At 43.3% G+C, this 23,355-nt stretch overlaps 2 protein-coding genes across 6 annotated transcripts in view; one reads left to right on the top strand and one right to left on the bottom strand.

Annotated features, from left to right (window-relative positions):
- Nucleotides 1-2,214, top strand: part of gpm6bb (glycoprotein M6Bb) — a 52,478-nt gene extending 50,264 nt beyond the window's left edge. Inside the window, exon 7 of one of the 3 annotated variants that reach the window (XM_066705935.1) lies at nt 1,876-2,214. In XM_066705935.1, the coding sequence (XP_066562032.1) occupies nt 1,876-2,025 (150 nt within the window). In that variant the 3' untranslated portion in view covers nt 2,026-2,214. Of the gene's footprint in view, nt 1-126; nt 1,478-1,875 lie in introns of those variants that run through there. The other 2 variants (XM_066705936.1, XM_066705937.1) reach the window with 2 other exon arrangements.
- A 3,310-nt stretch (nt 2,215-5,524) lies between these two features.
- ofd1 (OFD1 centriole and centriolar satellite protein) lies at nt 5,525-23,003 on the bottom strand. Of its 3 annotated transcripts, none has more exons than XM_066705933.1 (23): nt 22,016-23,003; nt 21,098-21,200; nt 19,189-19,389; nt 18,815-18,883; nt 18,702-18,732; nt 18,082-18,189; nt 17,792-17,928; nt 17,238-17,411; nt 16,588-16,694; nt 15,748-15,867; nt 13,648-13,721; nt 13,375-13,466; nt 12,732-12,921; nt 10,782-10,912; nt 10,439-10,550; nt 9,569-10,132; nt 9,206-9,362; nt 9,016-9,107; nt 7,672-7,791; nt 7,069-7,232; nt 6,819-6,974; nt 6,236-6,306; nt 5,525-5,796 (listed from the first exon to the last, which is right to left on the bottom strand). In XM_066705933.1, exons 2-23 carry the CDS (start codon nt 21,191-21,193, stop codon nt 5,751-5,753), a joined length of 3,012 nt encoding a protein of 1,003 aa, XP_066562030.1. In that variant the 5' UTR covers nt 21,194-21,200; nt 22,016-23,003; the 3' UTR covers nt 5,525-5,750. The 3 variants fall into 3 exon arrangements, with proteins under 3 accessions (XP_066562030.1, XP_066562029.1, XP_066562031.1); XM_066705932.1 differs by having other exon boundaries at nt 22,021-23,003; XM_066705934.1 differs by having other exon boundaries at nt 9,569-10,030; nt 22,021-23,003.
- Between the last annotated feature and the right edge of the window lie 352 nt (nt 23,004-23,355).

The raw sequence follows: 23,355 nt of genomic DNA, 5'->3' as shown, positions 1-23,355 counted from the left end.
ATTTAGCTGGAAGACACAACGGCCTATAAAGCAGATATTTATTACGAAGGGAGCGCAGGTCAGACAGGCCCACCTGCCCATCCTCAGTATTGTCTCACACCCCTGTATTTTGTTCTCTTCCACCAGCTGATCTACATGATGGCTACCACATATAACTATGCTGTTTTGAAGTTTAAGAGTCGAGAGGACTGCTGCACTAAATTTTAAGTTGTATTAAGAGCACAGTGCAGAGTTATGGAGCTGCCACAAGTAGATTTGAGAAAACCACTGACAACATGGACTAAAAAAAGAGAGAGAAAATAGAAACTTTCATTTCCTTTTACATAATGTGTAAATAGCCATTTGTATGCAACATTTAGCATTTATATACAGGGACGGGCACGTTTGAGATAATCAGTAGGGTGGTATGGCACCTGGTGGATTTCTTTTTGAGGGATAGGCTTCTTTTCCCCACAAGCTGTGTACAGTAATGTATGCCCTTCGTTTTCTTATTATTCGGGCAGGGGAGTGGACTTTTTAATTCATTTCAATATAATTAAATTAATTCCTTGATGAAAATTGAATCAAAGAAGTAAATTGCTATTGGAGAGTATGCTTAACCTACTACGTCGATGTATCTACCTGTGCTGACGCATATTGGAGTTTTTGTAGCCCTTTCTCTCAATTAAGTATTAACCTGTTACACTGATTATGGTTCCGGAATGCAGATGCTGTTCTCCTGTTGCTAAAGTATTTGATGAACTGGCGAAACCCTCCGATCTCTTCCACTGAACACGTCTGCAGTCCCGTTTAATGAGTGCGCTTTGCACGGTACGGATTTGCCGATGTAAACAAACACCGTATCTTAAAGTGATCTGTCTGACGAGCTCGTGGGAAAAGATGTCTCCTCAAAGACCACAAACTTGTTTGATTAAAACAAAAATTAAGAATTTAAGCCAGGTTCCATACCGTAAAATGTACGTCATAAAGTGTCGTCGCTAAGATGACCTATAGCAGGGGATAGACTGTAGCACTAGATGCATTGCACAAAAAGCTGCCACAGGCATTGATGAAGGATTGGACCATTGTAGGAGATCTTTTTTGATTGATGTCTGATGCTTCAAGAAACGACTCCCTTTTAAAAGACTTTCTCTTATCTAGATAAGAAATATACTTTTTTTAAATGACTGAAACTTGCTTCTGCCTTAGTAGCGGCGACTGTTGATAGGATTGTTCATGTTTTTGTTAATTTCTTTTTATTTTATTCATCCAAGTACCTGCCATTAAATGTTTTAAAAGTGCCACGATTTTCTGTTAACCTTGAGCCTGCATGCTTTTGTTTTTCACTTCCTTAATCTGTGTTGACGGCTACTTATATTTCATAAGTATTTAATTTGTTTTTTTTCTTAAGAATTTTTGAAAACTGTAGTTTTTTTTTCCCTTTCTACACAAAATAAACATGCTTTGTGTAAAAAAAAAACAAAAAAAACAGAAAACATTCATGGTCGTCTTCCTTATTCCAAATGTTTGCGAAGAGATTTAAAGCATATACGGAATATGTTTTTCCAGATCTCTTAATGTGTAACACTATTGTGTCCCCGCTTTACAAACCAATCGCTCCACTTAGTCTAAGACCTACCTCTGTGTCCAGCGACCTGTCTTCTCATTTCGAATTCACTAACTGTCATCGTTCTATAGCCGACTAAACTCAGAAACGCATGCGACTGTTTTGAAGTAGGTGACTCCCTCCCCACCCCCTACTACACAAATCGTAGTTAACGTCTGTAGCTCCCAATAATGATAGGGTGCTTATTTACACATAACCTTTGTGTTTAAGTAGCTTGCTTTGCATCTTGACATGCTTACTAGCCATCAACCTCACCCCTTGTCTTCCAGATCCACTTCCTCATGATTCTGTCAGCAAATTGGGCCTACTTAAAGGACGCAAGTCACATGCATGCGTACCAAGACATCAAAATGAAGGAAGAGCAAGAACTGCAAGACATCCAGTCCCGCTCAAAGGAACGCCTCAATTCTTACACATAAGGATAGAACGCAGCTCCACTGACCGACTAGTCTTGAGAACCGAGATAACGCAGCTTCGATCACCGACCGACTGTGCTGTGCGGTGCAGTACTAACCTGGGTCCTCCTAACAAACTAATGCGTCAATGTCGCTTTCTGCACTAACTCTCCCGGAAGAGTTTGTAGGAACCTCTTTTTGTGTTAAATAAATATATATATATATATATCTATATATATATATATATATATATCTATATATCTATATATATATATATATATATATACATATATATATATATATCTATATACATATATCTATATACATATATATCTATATACATATATATCTATATATATATATCTATATACATATATATCTATATATATATATATTTGTCTCTTGATTTTAATATTCAAAATCTGCCATTTTGAATATAATCTTTTTCTTTTGTCTCCTCTGTGTAGAATGCCCTTTACTCCTTTCGTAACCAGTTTTTTTTTGCTGGTGAAGCTTGAAACATTGCACTATTTTTTACATTCGGGAAAAGAATGCACCTGTTTTTGAGTAAATTTGTTCTTAATTTAGCAAGTTTGACCGCTTCTAAATAAAAGGAAAACAGTGTAGCTTCTTTTAAGCTAAGTGGTACTCCATCTTTCATTAAAGATGTGATTTTGATGACACTTCACAGTACAACGTATGCGCCTTACAGAACCACAGTTTAGGAGAGAGAAAAACCAACAAAGTAAAACAAAAATCTAGTGCAATGTGCTATTTCTACATGCACGATTGTGTTTGTGTTGCGTCTTGACCTGACAGAATGAGAGTGCAGTGGTGAAACTCGATGGTGCCACATTCCACGCGAAGAACAAACATGCATGCATTGCTTTTTCAAGAAAGTCTGATTACCAACCGCTTGTTCCCCGCCGAGGGTATGATTTAGCGGCTTCCTTTATTTCTGTTCGATACGCTCCACTTTTTGTCATTTTCCCCGCTGAGGGCATTCCCTGGGTTGGAATCGAATCTGTTGTTTTAATTCACTTGCGCCACTCGGCTTGTAAAAAGATTAAAAACTAGTTACTTTGTGACAAAAGAAAAGGAAAATAAATGGTGACGGAAGCCCGATAAAGGAACATCTACCTCAGGTATAAAATTGTGAATTACGACAATAAGACGAGATTTAAAACAAGAGGATAATTTACCCAATTTTTTTTAATACTAAATAAGGAAAGTGTAGTTTTCTTCTTTAATGCAGGGTATTCCTAATTGCTTTGTATATTAAAAGAACCTTAGTGTTTAAAATCCATTTTCATCTGAATATCTGAAGTGGTTTGCAAGAGGTGTTTCACTGCAATATAAACGCCTCAGCGTCGAGATCCTCCCGAGTGACTCTACTGGACTCGTATAACCCTAATGGCCTTAGTGCCCCAATTTACCACAGTTAGAGACCCTCGTGGTTCCTGATTGGTTAGGTGTTGTCGATTCCCTGGATTGCAAGCGCCTGCCACTGCCACCACTTATCAATTAAACATCTTGAAATGGGAAAAGATTTTTTATATTGACACAAACGTTTCAGTCACGATCTAATTAAACCAACCCGTGCTTTTTTTAATATAATGTGACCAAACGGTGAGAGAGCATCCCCTCTTCACTGAGGGCTGGTATTACGTTGCCTTTTAAGATGGCTGTGGTATGAAAACGCTTGCTAGCATTTGATTTTTCCCCTCGATTCTTTTTGGTCCCGTCCCGCAACGATACTCTGAAAGACTGTACCGTTCAGATCGCACCGACAGAAGATGGATTTTCCCGCATAACGATGAACCCTCTCGACTTCCATGCTTCGTTAACCCCATTGACCTTGCGAGAGGCGGAGGCTGGAGGCGCGAATGTTTAATTTCCCTCTCAGTTGCTCAAGAGATCGCATGAGTCCCAGCCCTTTATGGAGAGATACTTTACAGAAGTGGTGTGGATGTGTATGATGTCATAAAGCTGTTCTAAGTCAGGAATATGTTTGGTTTTGAAAAAGGAAAACTAAAAAAAATGTGGTTTTATTGCGTCTATATTTTGGTATGAAAACAGTGGTATTAAAAAAAAAAAAAAAAAAACACGACAATTGTAATCAGTTCTTTTTAAATCTGAAAATGTATGTCGATATATTATTGTTCGGGTGTACAAAGGTTTAAATACTGACCAGAGTTACTGATGTACTATCTGTGTTATGTTAGGTAGACGAGCCGTACTGGAATATCTTAGTGTTTATTCATCATTGCATGGATGAGAGAGAACTTTCTGGGGTAACGCCGGTGTTGTGGAGTCATTTGTACTGACAAACTGGTAGGCAGTGTTTGCATTTCCTTTTTTCTAACAGGAGGGGGAAAAAAACCTCCATTGTATGTCAATAGCCTAGCAGTCCTCAGTTTTGTTTCATTGACCTTATTTTTATTTCTAAAGTTATAAAAAAAAATCCTGTATAGTACCGATTTTGTAACCTGATAGTAAACCGATATTTTCTATGAGTGCCAAGGGCTTCCTTGTGGTTTTATTCAAGTAGAGATTAAACATTTATAGATAAAACACTCTTGGATCAGTATGGTTGTTTTTATATTTGCAATTCATGGAAAACCGTCCTGCCTGGTGCCGTCCGAGGTTCTCCGACTGGGATGAGGAGTTTGAAGAGAGGAGAATCCACGATGATGCTAACTAGAAATCATTTCATTTCTCTCGTGACACCACATGCAAAATAAAATAAAAAAACGAATACTGCAAGCCACTCCTGGGTGAGGCTTCCCTTGGACACCGCCGTCGACCAGCCGAGACATCGTGCTCTTTCAAAAGAAAATAAATGATATAACAGTATAATGGGGGGGGGGGGATAAAGTATGTTTTGTACTGCACAGGTTAAATTACTGTATGTATGTATGTATGTGGAAATAAAAGACATACATAGATAAGATTGTTTGTCTGTTACATCACAATGTCCTTTCCAGAATGAGACAATCTCAATCAAAATCATAGAACACCTGTTGACGTGTGTAGATTTAATAACGTGTGAGAAGCCGGAAGATCGGACTGGCTGTTGTCTGCTACTGCCAGGGCTCGTTTATATGGACTGGCTCTCCCCTGGCTCAGGTAAGTCATTATTTCTCTCTCCTGTGGGTACAGTTCTCTCTCTCCCTGGCTTCCCATCACTGCCGCTGGATAAAAACCAGACTTATCAAGTACCAAGCAGATGGCAACATCTTTCCACAGAGCACCGCAGCAATCCTCTGGGTCGATGGTTCTCGGGCAGGCCGAGCGATTCTGCGTTCCGTGCCCAAGCGTGCAAACTGTCGTCGCACTGGGGCGTTTCTTAAAGCTAATTTGTAATCTCGTAAAACACGTTTGTGGTTTCACAACACAAGGTTCACAACAGCCGCCGTGGCATGACCTTTACGCACGGCTTTTATAAACCAAAGCCACCGCTCTGCCGGTCGTGGCTTCAGCTCTGGAGCAGCGCAGATGCAGAAAAACACGACAGCCTCACTGATCTGACATGACTTTTATTTCCACAGCACAGAGGTGTTATAAAAATAAACACTCCAATTGATACAATACTGCAGGGTGGATTAAACGCAAAGATCAGGTTAAAAAAAACATCAGTTTATACAAACCAACACAGCACTGAAGAGGGACAATTACAGTGTTACAGACATTGTACAACACACACACGTACATACATTTTTCACCCATGGGCATCCGGGACGCCCGATTCACCAGAAGTCTTCGTCGGCGTCTTCATGCGAGAAGGCGGCGATGCTTCAACACAAACAAACACAGACAACCGATAAGTACAAGAGTTCATTTGTGCTGGGAAGTGCATCTGTTGCACACGGGGTCTAGCTTGGGGCCTAATCACACAAGTAACAATTGTATCAAGAAGGACAAATATAAAACCAACAGCAACCCAGGAAACGTGAGCAGTATCTGCCGGTGGAGTTCTCCATCCGCTCATCCCCCCTTCCCCTCTTTCTTATCAGCCGTTCAGAGGACAAACCCCAAATCGGCACAGTCTTTTCGTAACGCCAGACATGTTCTGGACCCTTTTCCCCTCGGCCTCCACTCTAAAGCACTCTCTACGGCTCAGAAGGACGCCGACTGAATACTGAGCGCCGGGATCGGTGTTATTTAAAAGGCCCCGTTACACAACATCTATTAACACTGACAGCCGCCATCAGAGGGGGTCAGCGCACACTACCTGTCATCTCTCTCGTCGGACCGTATTTCCGCCTCCGAGCTCTCCTGCTCTCGCGCTGCTTCTGCCGGACTCTGGAAGAGACGGAGAGAGACGGGGAAAGTCACGGAAATCTAAAACAAACATGAGGAGTGTCCAATGGACTCCTCTGTGTACAGATCCCTCATCCAACGACACGATTGTCGTCTTCCACTCATAGATTAGCGGCTGTAATCGATCCTGCCTCGCCGATCGCCCTGGGAGAGAGAGAGTCCAGTACCTATTTAACTCCCCGGCCCGCCCTCTGCTCCGGATCTCCTGTTTGAAGTAGTGGTTCCCCCTTTCAGGATTTTAAACACTCGATAAAATCTGCCCTGTGGTGTTAAATGCCCCAGTTCTCAATGTTGGACACTTTATGACACAGAAGATGTCCTTTTCGCAATGCAAAACCCAGAAGAGCCTTTGATGGGTTCATAATGCAGCCGTCATAGCAGCTACGCTATTTTAAAATGCCTCGTCTTCGGCCAATAAAGGACCTTGGTCAGATGAGCCTCTAATCATAAACACATCTGTACATGTTTGTCTGTCGTGTTTTTTTATTTTTTACCTGTCCTTGCTGACTCTGTCCTTGGTTCTGCAAGACGATCTTCATGTACTTCTCCAGAGGATCGGCAATCGAGGCAGACTTTTCGGCTTCTGTTTTGGGCTCCATGTCCACTTCCTCTTCCACGCGCTCATGCTGCTGCTGCGCCTCGTCCGAGAGCTGGGAACACGAAATCGAGGGAATAAAGACCCTCGCTGAACGCTTAGTCGAGAGAAAGGCATCCGGAGCTGTGACCGGGCGCGTCAGGCCCTACCCTCTCCTGCTCCAGTCTCTCCAACTCGCTCTGCTCCCTTGCCATGGCCTCCCGTCTCTCTTGCAGTCGCCTCTCTGTGCGTCCCTTCCTCTCCAGCTGCCATCGTCTCTCCTCCTCCTCATCTCTCGGCCCATCGTCCTCTGGAGTGGTTGGGTCGTCGTGTCCTAAAACGATTGTGTTCAAACTCTTACAAAAGACTCAATTTGTTTTCACAGATATTTAACAGATATAGAAAGACAATAAAACACTGTATAGAAACCACACGCTTCACTCCCTCTCCATGTGGTTGTTCAATCTGCAGGGGGTCGCAGCATCACCTTGTGGCGGTTGCATGAATCTCCCCTTTTTACAAACTGCACATTGAATATCTCAGAAAATATCCTAAAAACAAAAGCCCATCTTTAGAAAAAACATCAATGAACTTAACATAAAAAAAATATGTATATGAGTTTTAAATATGCTGATCAACCAATCAAGTGTCATTCCACACAAAAAACTAGCATGACTTTATTCACACGGCTCAACGGAGATAAGGCCAATTAATCGTAGTCCTGGGAAAACATACAGTACACGATGTTGCTGATGAATCAGCCAGGCGCTCACCGTGGCCTCGCTCCGAAGTGCCATCCGCTGGCTCTGGCACCGCCACACTGCGCCCATTCACGTCCCGGGCAGATGGATGGGGCGCGGGGCCCTCAAGCCGCTGGGCAACGTCGCTGTGATCTGCGATGAAAGCGGCAACAAAGGGCCCTTCAACGGACATGGAACTTGTAATCAGCCGGCACTTTATTAAGGAGGCATCAGTCCTCGTTCTCTGCCAACTTATAGACTTGAGAGAGAAGCCGGATTCGATGCATTTGATTCGCGGCCCTCGTGCGAAGGGGGTGGCGTTCGTTAGGCTTTGATTTATGGGGGGGGGACACCATTAAAACCCAGCTAGGTATCATCTTGGGTCAAATCCAAACCACGTAAAGCCGTGGCTGAAATCTGGTTAGACTGGAGTCGTAGCACTAGGCTGTCACTGATTTATCACCAGACTAAAGTGAATCATCTGATATACTTTAACAGGCCTTGTTTGAAGTATACGGCGACACACCCATAGAGGAGACGATTTACTCTGTAGGAATTCTCCCCATTTGTGAGGGCGATGGGGGGTGAAATACAGATAATAAACAATGTATGACATACATCTGCCTGTCGAAGCGTGGCTCGGTATCACACGCAGGAAATGTAAATGACAAAACGCTTGAAACGCTCTTGTCATAAACAGCCACCGTGTCTTAGCGCGTGAGGGAAAGGAAGCGAAGCGACGGGGTCCAAGCAGAGAGAACCGCAGGGAGGGAGGTATTTATAGTGAGCGGGGAGATTTCAGTCCCGTGAATAATCTAGCATCGGCAGGATGAGCCTCAGAGGGATGGGAGTATATCACTCACAAAGATCTTCTGGTGAAGGTCTGACACTATTTATGCTCTCAGACAACCCTCTCTCACTCTCCATCATTAACAGTATAAGTGCATAAACCACACATCCCAGGCAGATGCAGCTCTGTGGTGAAACGGCACGTACTCTTTCTCTGCCGCACATCATTAACCAGGAGGTACAGCGGCACCAATGTGGGCGGTGGAGAAGCAAATCAGGCACAGAATACGCTGGATATATTCCAGCTCCAGTATGTCTATCCTGGAGATTGTCATAACATGGTACAAGGCTTAAGATCAAAAGTCTTTCTGAAACACATCTAACGAGGGATAACACAGATTGTGACTCTCATAGCCACCGGACAAACACACACGTGAAGTAGCCCTAACCCTAAAACCATAACCCTAACTTTAGGGAGTTGTAGTATTTCTAATCAGGCCTGAAAACGGGGCGCAAGCGATTTAAAAGGAACCTGATGCGCATAACTGAAGCCCTCCTGCTAATAAAGACATCTTATTAAGACATTACCTCTTGATGGTTCAGTGAGGTCCTGCAGGGATATGATTTCAGGAGGAGGTGAAGACCCTGAGCTGGACAGATCTTTGTGCTGTTTTTGGGAACTGCAAATACACAAGATAAGAGAATCAATCACCTAACCAAGTTATTACTTACAACGAGGCGAGGTGCAGGACTGGTTGAAGCCGAGGCTCCTCTGTACCTGCTGCCCTCTCGAGCGGTGCTTCTCAAAGGAGGGCTGCCGGGGGGACTGAGCTCAGACGCCAAGGCGAAGGAGGACGGGAGCTCTCGGGGAGGGATGGGGGACAGCTGCCGCTCGGACAAGTGGTAGTCCGATGCATCATGGGAATGGAGTTCATCTGGAAGGAAAGCGCACATTGCATCGAATTCAGCAAGTTTGTTTGCTTTAAAACTATTCCTGACACACTATTCCCACTTTTGCAGAGTTTTGTGGTTTCTTTTGTCCATACAAGTACAATAATAATAACACTGATGCTTATTATGAAGTTCTGTGTGGCAATAACCATCTCCTGTGATTCAACATGCATACAATAAAACACATAACCTTCAGTGGACCTCTTCATGATCCGCCGCTCGGACTTCGAGAGTGGCGTTGAAGAGAGGCGTCGCTGTCGTGGGGAGCTCTCCTCGTACGGGTTCTGCAGCTCCGCCAGCGCGGCTCCGTTGAGAGGGAACGAGTCCAGGTCCTGGAGAGGAGGTGTCTCCTCCGCGAAGGTCACTCGGTGGTGAGAGATGGAGGGGATCCGGTTGCAGAGACCGAAAGGCTGCTGTTGGGGCGACTGCGGTTTTGCTGGCTTGCTACCCATCAGGGCAGCCCGGTGCCGGTAGTTCCTGTAGGCCTCTTCCAGAAGTTCAGCCTCCTTCTCCAGCTCCCTGATCCCTGCCTTGGCCTCGGCAACCAGCTCGGCGTCGGAGTCCGGGGAGCCGCTGCGGGCCCTGCCGCGTCTCGGAGGGCCCTCGGGGTCAAAGAGAAAGCCGTTGTGCGCCGACCGGAGAAAAGGCCCGTCTACATAAATGTCAGGGGGCACGATCTTGTCAGTACTGAGGTCCAGCACCGAGCGGTCGACCAGAGAGGGCTTGGGGTTGCGGAAAACCTCGTTCTCCAGAGCTGCGGTAATCACACCGAGCGAGAGGGATGGAAAGGAGGGAATGAGTGAAGGAAATCAGAAGGCGATTCTAATAATTCTAAAAGAGAACAGCAGTGATCTGAGAGCAAAATTTACAAGAGAAGCTTTCATTTGACGATATAGAATCCCATGCAAATGTATGGAAATCACTAAAAGCGCAGCTCAAACGATCTGTTGAAAAGGACACAGTTTGATCCAAAGCCAGCACACATTTGCATGTCGAAGGGACTCAAACATCCTCCTGGTTTATTAGGAGACACAGAGGGAACAGGGACAGAGAGACCCACCCAGCTGTGTCTGGCGCAGCTGCATTTTGACGTCCTCGGCGTGGATGGTGAGCCACCGCGTCCGCTCCTCGCACTCCAGGAGCTGGGTCTTCAGGTGAGCCGAGCGCTCCACCTGCCAACAGAGACAACACACCTTCACTGGGCGGCCCGGAATCCATTCACACTTGAGTCAGGTCGTATAATTGTACCCCTCCAAGCCACACATTTCAAGACTTTTAATGGTAGAGGCCCCAGGAGGCTGAATTACAGTATTACCAACAGATGCCCTACCTCTCACTGCACTTTTTCTGAATAGAACAATGTTTATTATGCCTTTGCGCAGGAAGTAATTCAAATCTCTGACCTCGTTCTGTAACTGCCTCTCCAGTAGCTGTTTGTGACTTTCAAACTCCTCCTCGTCCAGCTTCCTGCAGTTCTCCACTCTCCTCAGCTCGGCCTGCAGAGTCAGGTACTCTGTGGAGGGCTGGCTCAGTTCTGTAGAGGCAAACAATGCTTTATGATCACCAATTCAGGAGGCAAAAGTCATTTTTAATGCCATCCATCCATCTTCAATAACCGTTTCATCCAGTACAGGTCTGCAGTGAACCGGAGCTCAACCCAGCGGACACAAGGTGCAATACAACACAAACCACACAGATATACATGTCTTTATGTACAAATGAAGTACAAATGAAGTACAAAAGCATGTATCGGTTTCCTGGCTACCAACTTCAAGAAACCACCTTCTGGGGACCAGGCCAGAATCAGGGAGAATCTCCGAACTATTCCAACTTTGTCAGAGGAAAACAGCGCTTCTTTAGGAAAATAAATTACAGAGGTAGAGATTCAAAATGCCATGACTGCTTTACCAGGTGGGAAATCACCAGTTCCAGATGGATTCCCCATTTAAAACGTTCTATCCTAAATTAGCTAAGCCTCTTCTGAACATGTATGAATATGCAATGGCCTCTGACTCTTTAGAGCACGCTGTTATTACTCTGCTGTTAAAACCAAGAAAAGGTCCAACATTGTGTGGTTCCTACAGACCAATTTCCCTTTTAAATTCGGATGTAAAACTGCTGCCAACACTCCTCACTCTTAGGCTTGAGAAATTCTTACCCAGCTTGATTTCTACAGATCATACAGGGTTTATTTAAAACAGGTCATCCTTTGATAGTTAGATTTTTTAATATTACACACAGTTAAGGACCATCAAACTAATACAATGGATTCAAATGTCATATACACAACCAAAGGCTCAAATACTCACGGATTCCAATATGTCACCCCCATTTCCCTTATCACGTGGAACTAGGCAGGGTTGCCCCTTGTCACCTCTTCTTTTTGCACTTGCCATAAAGCCCCTAGCTGTGGCAGTCAGATCCAATTCCACTATCTCTGGTGTCCAGATGGGTGAGTCATAAAGTCTCCCTATATGCTGATGATATCTTGTTATTGTGTGACAGAACCGGACCAATCACTACCTGCACTGCTAGACACCTTAAAGGAATATATTCTCTGGCTACAAAAGTAATATTTAAAAAAGTGTTCTTATGCCACTTAACACATCTGCAGGGGAGTGGTCACATCTGTGTCTGTTTCAAATTCTACCTATACATGTCCCGCAAAACAAATGTTTTTTCAGCTAAATAAAATAATCTCGCGCTTCCTGTGGAGGGGTAAGCCTCCGAGAGTAAGACTTAAAGCTAAGTAAACCATATGAGGGTGGGCTGGGACTACCAGACTTCCGAGTTCATTATTGGGCTGCTCAGGCACGAGCTGTCTGGCTGTGGCAAACTAATTTAATAAATACCCCTTCTTGGAAACAAACAAGAGCAGAATCTTTCCTCTTTGTCGCTGGCCTCTGTTCCATATAGAGACGCTGCGATCCCTCAAACCCCTCACAGGCAACCCTTCTGTTAGACACTCGTATCAAATTTGTGACTAAACACGACAGCTCAGGCATTATATCAGTGTGCATCAGGGAGGATAGCTCTGACCTGTCACACCGCTTCCAATAGACAACATAATACACTATAGGAAGGAGAGCAGGGGCTGCTTGGGGGGTGGGGGGTGCACAATACTGGTCCCAGCGTGCCCATGCTGGAGTCACATCTGAGAGGGACAAGCGTGGATGTGTCACACTGCGAATACACTGGCAACTAACACTGGCGAAGAAGCCCTGCCGTTTAAAACCCAAGTGTCCTAAAGGCTTTCATTTTGTGTGACAGAGGTGTCTTTCCTCTGCTTTTCGGAGGGCGTTTCTACCGATGTCCACTGTGACCCACAAGGGTTTGAGAAGCAGGGCGGGCACCTGTTTTCAGATGACGATTGTCATCCTGAGCTTCTTCGAGGTTTTTCTTCATCAGCCTGAGCTGGGCCTGGAGCTCCAGCCACTCTCTCTTCAGTGCCGGGTAGTCGGCCGTCTCCTCCAGCCGCTCTCTGAGCAGCTTGTTTTGTTGCGTCAGCAGAGAGATCTGTGACAGGGCCGTGTCCAGTTCCACCTACACAAAGCAAACACGTACAGGCATAAATGTGTATCTGTGAACGTGTGTGTATGTCTGTGAATTTATCTGAACGATCTGACAGTTTTCTCAAAGATTATCGAGGCTGTTATACTCATGTACTCGGACAAAAAGGGTTAGAGAAACTAGAAATATGGGGCGCCATCGCCATGTTTTGTTTTCTATGCCATGAGTGAAAGGGCTGCTTCCTACATTTCAAAACCACTTAGTTTTTATTGATTTTGAATTGCAAAGCGATTTTATTTCCTTCACTAAAAGCAGCCGCTATATAATTGGCACCAAAACAGTGTGATCACGTCAGACCCATCATGTGATCATCTTGCCCTCCAGGATTTTTTATCACTAATGATTTATTCACTGCAGGTTCTCCATTCAGTTCATACAAATTCACGCTATACGGTCTAGAATACAAAGCAGACGAACACAATATACCTGCAGGCGCTTCATCTCAGCAGAGGCCCGTCTGTGTTCCTCCGTCATGGAATTGATCGCCGCCAGCTCCTTCCGCAATCGAATACCTTCAGCTGAGAATCAACACAGAGGTTACTTCCACAATTAGCTTAAAATCATACATATACTTATTTTAAATTTTTTAAATCTAGGCTGGAAAATACCAGTGTATTTGTATCCTTTCAAAAGTAACGCCTAGACATACATTGCTGTGCATTTTCACTCACTGAAGATTTTAAAAATGAATCAAAACACCTTTATTCGTTTTCTCATCTTCTGTGACTTTTTCTGTTCTTTTAAGGTATTCTTCTTTCAATTCCAGCTGGTATCTAAGAAGAAAAAGCACATCACACATTGTATTTTTTTCCCCGTTGTAACAGCCCACTTGTAACCATAAATTCCTCAGGTGTAGTTGTACACTCTGGATGTATTATTCCTGTGTATGTTTAAGTTACAGACGGGTGACAAATTAAAGGAAAAACCTGAATAAATGAGTGGAGGAACATAACGAATGCAGATGTCTCCAATCAGGTGTACTGCATGATACAATTAAGCAATTAACATCCTCTCATGCTCTGTGGCATGTATACAAATGCTGAGCAAGCCCGGCTGACCTCGATTTTGGATCAAGATGGCAAGAGGAAAGGATCTAAGTGTCTTTGACAGAGGGGTCATTATTGTGGCACGAATGGCAGGAGCTTCAGTCACACAGACGCTCAACTGGCTCGTGTTCTGGACAAGTGGGCGAGTGCATGTGTGGGACACCAAGAGAGCGGGACAGGCCTGACTGCTGGACCCCTACAGTGAGGGGGTCCGGAGGCTCTGTTATGCTGTGGGGGGCATTTTCCTGGCGTGGTTTGGGTCCAATTGTCCCCTTAGAGGGAAGGGTCACTGCAAATCATGACACAGTTATTCTGAGTGATCACCTTTATCCTATGGTGACATTTCTATCCTGATGGGAGTGGTCTCTTCCAGGATGACAATGCCCATCCACAGGGCACGAGGGTCACTGAATGGTGTGGTGAGTATGAAAATGATGTGAATCATATGCTATGGCCTTCGCAGTCACCAGATCTCAACCCAATTGAACACCTATGGGAGATTGTGGATCGACTTGTTAGACAGCGCTCTCCACCACCATCATCAAAACCCCAAATGAGGGAATATCTTTTGGAAGAATGGTGTTCATCCCTCCAGTAGAGTCCAGAGACTCTAGAATCTGTGCCAAGAGCATTGAAGCTGTTCTGGGGCTCGTGGTGCCCAACACCTCACTGAGTTTTTCCTTTAAATTTGTCATCCGTCTGTATGTTTTAACTATTTGCTTATGGCCAGCTTGTACAAAACGCAAATTTCTTGCACAACTTGCTTTGGATGTTACATAACCGAGCTGTGATTCATGTCATGTGTCATCAGACACTTTGCCTTTGTGGGGTTCAGTGACTGCAGTCTGCCCGAGCATGTCGCTGTAATAATCAATGACAGCTACTCATATTTTCCAGATTTACTGCCTAAATATACTTGATGGCTGCTGCGTGGTTTAGAGTGAAGAAGGCTTTTTTTGATCAAGTACACATATAAATAAATATTTATGGATACTTCCTTTCTTTAATTTAGCTTTTTCACATAACCAATAAGCCTGTCTCAGTTAATGACAGAGCTAAGACAACTTATAAACACAGCAGAATTTGACAACAGCAGTTAACCAGATGACTTTTGACTGCCCAATACCATGGATTAGGCAGATACCAACATACTGAAAACTGAGCAAACTTATTTCACAATCTTGAAGATGCCAAATTAATTCCACTCTTAATGGACGGGTCTAAATTGAGTTTTCTCTTCTCAATTCTCTGCCACACACTCCCCAAAAGGGTCTCTGTCCTTGTCACAATCTGGGCAACTGCTCTCGGGTCTCATTTTACATTAAAATAAATAAATCATAGAACTAATAAGCACGATATGATGGTAAACAATGAGATGGGGGATAGCCTAATCGCCAACCTCTGCCCGACAGTGACACCTGCTGGGGCTGGCAGGAGAGGGACATGCGTCTGCAATTGTAACTGGGATGTGACGACGAAATCTTAGAGTAATTAATCTGACGGTATTTTGTCATCGGTCCCGATACTCTATATTCTAGAAGTATACACATCAACATTCAATTTGCACATTAATGACTTAATTCACCCAGATTTATCTCCTTAATAATAATAATAGCAGATAAAACCATGTTTGCAGGAAGTCTGTTGAGAAATCTGTGTTTTCCAGAACTTTACTTGATCAAACTACAGCGCTTCATTTATATTTTTAAAAGCACAGCAGGTGGAAACGAGATGCACAGGAGGAAACTCAGACCTGAGCAGCTCGTTCTTCAGTCGCTGCTCATAGGTGTCTTCGATGGTTTTCACCGCGAGCTCACGCCGTCTCAGAGCCTCCTCCGAAACCCTGTTCTTCTCTCCATGCAATTTGCAATTCCTAAGTCACAAAGACACACATCACTGATATGAAAGCACTGGAAAGGTGTGCCTATTAGTCCTCACTGTGTTAAACACAGAACATCAGTTCATATATATACATTGGCAGTAATAATGTTGCAGCTTCTGGTCAAATTGGTGTCAAAGATCGACCAACCACATTTTTGATTTTGCAAAGTGGGATCCTTGTGGGATCTCTAATCTGCATTATAATAAAAAAGTAAAAACTGCCTGTTATTGCCAAGACAATATTAGGGTTACAATTGCCAATGAAAATGGCTTCAAGAGCATTCAGTAGAAACACAAATGTATAATTTATGTATTGAGTGCCCAATCAGAGTAGTTAAGGTGAATGTATTAAATGTTAATACCATGCAATTCATAAGTTCATCTTCAATAAAGAGATTTCCCCAGGACATTTCTAAACGAGTTTCTGGTTTAATGGATGTGATGCATCATGGTATCCTGACAGACATCTTCAACAGGACAATTTAGGAGCCCACTCTTTCAGAATTATTCCTCATTAAAAAATAATATCATTTTCAAACTGCCAGGAACCCCAATAGGTAGGTAATGCTATTTTATAATAGTACAGGGGTTAAGCATCAGCCCTTAAACTACACAAACGAGCTCACAAACAGGCGACTCATTAAGCACCCACAGGGGCATCATTACAGCCTGTTGTGTCAGTAATGAACTTAATTAGACTTTATTAGCTCACATCTCAAACGCTTCTATTCTCTGGTTCAGTTCTGCCTCTCTGCTCCTCACGATTTCAATCTCTTTCAGCAGCGCTTGTCTCTGGGCGTAGCTGTCCTTTTCTTCGATCTAACATGGAAGAAATAAAAATAACAGTTCCAAATTACACCAAAACAAAATGTACCGATTTACTTTCGACACAGTTTATCACGTAGATATTTATAATCTGGGTGTTGTCTGCTATATTTTCAACAGGAAAAGCACAAAAAGGATAAATATATCCTATCATGTTAGCTACCCATTAACCTTATGAGAAAAATAAACTCATAAACATGAGATCTATAGTTACATATATAAAAACTAAATTCAGTTTCCATTTCTTGATGGTTGTTACATTTATGAACACGTCTGCAACAGGGATGACCAAAATATACTGTGTATTGTGTTTACAATACAACAAAAACATTCTTCTCAACAAGCATGTGATGTAACTAATTAAATCAGCCTGTATATGCATTTCAAATATCACTTCATTTCTAAACTATTTTGCTCATCATTTAAAACTTGATCAAATCTGCAAACGACTGTAAAGCCTGTGTCTGTCATTGTGCGGACAGAAATGATGGCACATTCAGAGCAGGGGCTGTAACCTTCATCTCGAGGGCGCAGTACCTCGTGCTGTCTCTGCAGCCGCTCAATTGCGTTCTTCTCCCGGCTTATCAGCGCCTCGGATTTGCTCTGGTAGGTCCTCTCAATTTCCCGCCTCAGCGCCGATATTTCTCTCTCCGATTTCTCCCTCTCCTCCATTTTCAGCTTGGCCACCTCAATATCTTTGAAATGCCGAAGCTGTGCCCAACATGTTTTAAATTCATACTTAAAAATGTTAAAACTTACAAGGGATTTTAAAGCCCATACTTTTTATTTAACTCCCGGAACAAGTTTAGTTTGGGTTTTTATGGCTAAACAGTACTTGTATTGTTTTATCATCATTTTAATAGTTTATTTCTCTCAGTGGTATTCATATTTTATAATATAATGAACAGAACAAAACATCCAGTTAGATTCAACACGATCAGATCTTAATTAATTAATTAAAAGACTATACATGTCATTGATCACAGAACACTAAGGAAAGGGTAAAGAAAAGCCAATTAAGAGTCCACTGCTCTCACATCATCCAATACACTTTATTACACCAACACTTAACATGTAAACTCACTAATTACCCTTTGCTCCATGTCTGCTTGGACTTGAGCTTCAATCTCCTTCCTGTATTCCGTGAACTTCCCCTCTAAGGACTCGAACCTGTTCCCTTGCTGATGAAGAGCTGCAAACTGATCGTCGATCATCTGCATTTTGTCGGCTAAATACGAGAGAAAAAAGTATAAAAGAAAATGTGATTGATCTTGAATATAGTGGTGTAGTCAATTAAAATGCGTTCCTTGATCAATATATTACACTGGTGTCTGCACTACGGTCCTGAGAGTCTGCAGCAGCGAGGAAGTGAAGGTCTCACCCAGCGATTCCCTGCACTGCAGAGTCGCGGCGGTCTGTGTTTCTGCATCACAGCTCTGCTTGTTCAGGTAATCGTCCGTCAGCTGGATGAGCAAAGTCATCATAAAACCTCAAAGAAAGAAGAAAGAAGAGGGTGTTATTCCAGTATACGTCTTTACTTATAAATATATTTTGTGTGCCAGGATTTTTTTCCTGCAAAGTTGAAGGGTTCAATAATAAGTAAATGGATCTGAGCTCTGACGATGGGGCCCCAGCTGGCTGAGCACTGACAGTAAGAGACGCAGCGGAGATCAGCCAGGGAACCTGAGAATAACTTCGCTCCTGTGGCCGGTGTGCAATGGAAGCAAAGGTATTCCATGTGATAGGAGAAATGTGTTTTAAAATAAAACACTAACTTGAACCTATAAACAATCTTCTGCCATCCTGATTTTTTCTGTTCGTTAGTATATTTTGCCAAGGGGATACACAATGAATGAAGCGCAGATTTATGATTTGTTACTACTGTACAATGACAACACTGTGGAGGGGAAGGAAGATCTCAACATAATCGGGTTTCTTTCGAAAACTGCCCAGGTAAGGGCATCTGCTTACAGATGAATATTAATAATAATGGCAACATACCCTTTGTCTGCTCTGTCTGCATACTTGAAGTCTGTAAAGAAAATAATAAATTGATCACTACTAAAGAAATACAACAAAAATCATCTTTTTATGTAAAATCAAATGTGACATACGATTGATTTGTAGAGGGCTGACCGAGGACTGATCTTCATCAGCTGGAGAAGGTCCCTTGTAGAAAAAAACTGAACCATGAAAGGAAACAATTTACCGTTAAGACTGGGGTTAACGCTTCAGCTTTAAAAACATGATTTACTTATTAATTAAATAGTCATTTGAAAAGCACAACATTTCAAGTATTGATTTACTTGGGATCCACCATGGGGCCTGGTTCTACTTTAGTATAGGAAGGACACTTTGAATGCATCTTAAAGCCACAATCAGGGAGAGTGCTGTAACATGCCAATGGTTTACAACTGTGATGAGATGCTTTTCCATAAACATGTAGCAGGTAAATCAATTAGCAGATCAATAATAAAGCAAGCCATGCCTTTTCTTTTTCTAATCCACATTCAGGGTAGAAAACGGACAGGGTGTATTCATAGCCAGCTCTGCGCAGGTGATCCGCTACCAGACTGTTGGAGGCTCGAACGAAGACTGAATCTGCTTCCGCCTGGACCAGCCTGGGGGCCACCTCTGCGCTCAGCACCGGGTGCTTCAGTTCATGGATGAGCTGGTTACGGAGCTGCGTCTAACAGAGATAAACAGAAACCAAATAAGAATCAGTATGATTGACTATAAAAAATGACCACTGTGTAAATAAATACACTTTTCAAAGTGAGCAACTGAAATGAATCTGAGAACTTGGAGTTACAGTACTGTGCAAAAGTTTTAGGCAGGTGTGAAAAAGTGCTGTAAAGTAAGAATGCTTTCAAAAATAGACATGTTAGTAGATTATATTTATCAATTAACTAAATGCAAAGTGAGTGAACAGAAGAAACATCTACTTCAAATCAATATATGGTGTGACCACCCTTTGCCTTCAAAACAGCATCAATTCTTCTAGGTTCACTTGCACAGTTTTTGAAGGAACTCGGCAGGTAGGTTGGTCCAAACATCTTGGAGAACTAACCACAGTTCTTCTGTGGATTTAGGCAGCCTCAGTTGCTTCTCTCTCTTCATAATCCCAGACAGACTCGATGATGTTGAGATCAGGGCTCTGTGGGGGCCACACCATCACTTCCAGGACTCCTTGTTCTTCTTTACCCTGAAGATCATTCTTAATGACTGTCGCTGTATGATTGGGGTCGTTGTCATGCTGCAGAATAAATTTGGGGCCAATCAGATGCCTCCCTGATGGTACTGCATGATGGATAAGTATCTGCCTGTACTTCTCAGAACTGAGGAGACCATTAATTCTGACCAAATCCCCAACTCCATTTGCAGAAATGCAGCCCCAAACTTTCAAGGAACCTCCACCATGCTTCACTGTTGCCTGCAGACACTCATTCATGTACCGCTCTCCAGCCCTTAAGTGAACAAACTGCCTTCTGCTACAGCCAAATATTTCCTTGTTGCCACATCGGAGGTATGGCTTTTTGGCCGCAAGTCTTCCATGAAGGCCACTTCTGACCAGACTTCTCGGGACAGTAGATGGGTGTACCAGGGTCCCACTGTTTTCTGACAGTTCTGAGCTGATGGCAGTGCTGGACATCTTCTGATTGTGAAGGGAAGTAAGCATGATGTGTCTTTCATCTGCTGCAGTAAGTTTCCTTGGCCGACCACTTGGTCCTCAACGTTGCCCGTTTCTTTGTGCTTCTTCTAAAGAGCTTGGAGAGCACATCTGGAAACCCCTGTCTGCCTTGAAATGTCTGCCTGGGAGAGACCTTGCTGATGCAGTAGAACTACCTTGTGTCTTGTTGCTGTGCTCAGTCTTGCCATGGTGTATGACTTTTGACAGTAAACTGTCTTCCGCAACCTCACCTTGTTAGCTGAGTCTGGCTGTTCCTCACACAGTTTGATTCCTCCTACACAGCTGTTTCTGTTTCAGTTAATGATTGTGTCTCAACCTACATATTGAATTGATGATCATTAGCACCTGTTTGGTATAATTGTTTAATCATACACCTGACTATATGCCTGACTTTGTGCAAGTGAACCTAGAAGAATTGATGCTGTTTTGAAGGCAAAGGGTGGTCACACCAAATACTGATTTGATGTAGATGTTTCTTCTGTTCACTCACTTTGCATTTAGTTAATTGATAAATATAATCTACTAACATGTCTAATTTTGAAAGCATTCTTACTTTACAGCATTTTTTCACACCTGTCTAAAGGTTTTGCACAGTACTGTATATTGCTAATGATATATTGTAAAGCCCTTATACTATCTGTCCCCCACCCCCCACATCTAATTTCAAGGCACTCAAGGAGTATTTTAAAAAATAAAATCAACGTGCCTTCAGAGTATCCAAAACACCACGAGTCTTAAAAGTCTGGTAAAGCCTTTTTCTCATTTCATCGGGTGAAATCATCTCCTCTTTAGCAGCGGCCATGTTCAACCTGCAAGTAGAAAAACACACTTTTTATTTGTCAACACACATTGAAGAATTCCTAACAATGTCACAACAGTATACTTCGTACATAGGCTTATTTTATTACATTTTCCTTATTCGTGATTATAGTGGAAGAAAGCTATTCGAGCCTTCCCCCTAGAGGAAGAAGTTTAAAATACATATAAATAACAAGTTCTGCAGAATTGACAGGCATGCTTTTCAACAAGATTTCAACTGCATTCAGTTATTTCCCATTGTCTGCTTCTCCTGGGGCATTCTTGAAATATGTGCGTGCTATTTCCCCTTCGTTTTAAACGGCAATTGCAGGATTAATAATAGTAGTATTAGTGTGTAACGTTACAATGTAGCCATAGATTCATGAGATCAGACATATCTAATCTCTAGTGACACACTATGACTCCAGGGACAGAGATGATTAATGCTCGGGTTCAATGTCACATCCTGAAGCTGGATTGGTGTAAAACCCTGCCTGAGCCGGGTTTACTCAGCTGCAATCACACACATCTCAATCACGACCCGAGGACATGGATTAATTTGCCAATGCGTTTTAATTAACGATGCTTAGGTCAGTCCTGATCATTTACTTACACTATCAAAGTCTCTACGCGTTTATGTTTGAGCAGATTTCAATGATGCATCTGACCGTTTTACAATTACACTAAACGTACATCACAGTTCATCGGTCTTTTTTAATTGTTGCAATGTCTTCAAATAAGCATTATAACGGAACTTCAGCTAAGCATTGTATCTGGGACAACCTGGACAGTGCCTTTCGATGGAGACTTTAAACCAGACACAAACCTGACCTGTCCAGCTCCGCAGTCTGTGCATTGATCTTGTCCAGGATGGTAGAGCTGTGTTCAGGATGTGTCCAGGATGACTGAGATGTGTTCAGGGTGATAGAGATGTGTCCAGGATGATATAGATGTGTTCAGGATCAGTGAGCAGTGTTCAGGATGATAGAAATGTGTTCAGGATCAGTCAGCTGTGTTCAGGATGATAGAAATGTGTTCAGGATCAGTCAGCTGTGTTCAGGATGGTAGAGCTGTGTTCGGGATGGTAGAGATGTATTCGGGATGGTAGAGCTGTGTTCAGGATGGTAGAGATGTGTTCAGGATGTATTCGGGATGGTAGAGCTGTGTTCAGGATGGTAGAGATGTGTTCAGGATGTATTCAGGATGGTAGAGCTGTGTTCAGGATGGTAGAGATGTGTTCAGGATGTATTCAGGATGGTAGAGCTGTGTTCAGGATGGTAGAGATGTGTTCAGGATGTATTCAGGATGGTAGAGCTGTGTTCAGGATGGTAGAGATGTGTTCAGGATGTATTCAGGATGGTAGAGCTGTGTTCAGGATGGTAGAGATGTGTTCAGGATGTATTCGGGATGGTAGAGCTGTGTTCAGGATGGTAGAGCTGTGTTCAGGATGGTAGAGATGTGTTCAGGATGTATTCGGGATGGTAGAGCTGTGTTCAGGATGGTAGAGCTGTGTTCAGGATGGTAGAGATGTGTTCAGGATGTATTCAGGATGGTAGAGCTGTGTTCAGGATGGTAGAGATGTGTTCAGGATGTATTCGGGATGGTAGAGCTGTGTTCAGGATGGTAGAGCTGTGTTCAGGATGGTAGAGCTGTGTTCAGGATGTATTCGGGATGGTAGAGCTGTGTTCAGGATGTATTCGGGATGGTAGAGCTGTGTTCAGGATCAGTCAGCTGTGCACAGCGATGGCGTTAAACTGCCGTCTCCGGGTAACAAACAGACGCTTGTTGGGCACTTCCGGGTTTTGTACTTCCGGGGTCAGCACTGCGCATGTCACTGGCGATTTTAAACGCTGCGTTCACGTCACTTTGCTGTCGGCACGTTGCAGATTGACGTCACGGCATGCGCAAACGCAGCGTGGGCAGCTCTGGCAGTGCAGCGACTGGAGCAGAGCGCGCAGAGGCGCAGGCGTGATCACTGAAGTTAATGCGATCCCAGTTCCCTTCGTGAGCAGCAGCTGCACACTGTTCAGTGCGATCAGGCCATTGCAGCAGCATATCAGAATGAGGAGCTTTACGACCCGTTAATAATATTGCATTAGTAGAATGTGTTATTCCTGCTCAGTGTTGGGACACTTAAGGGTTAAATACTAACATACTCATCAAATT

Source organism: Amia ocellicauda, chromosome 6 (assembly GCF_036373705.1).
Source record: "Amia ocellicauda isolate fAmiCal2 chromosome 6, fAmiCal2.hap1, whole genome shotgun sequence".
Lineage (NCBI taxonomy): Eukaryota > Metazoa > Chordata > Actinopteri > Amiiformes > Amiidae > Amia > Amia ocellicauda.
This window is presented reverse-complemented; position numbering and strand designations above follow the sequence as displayed.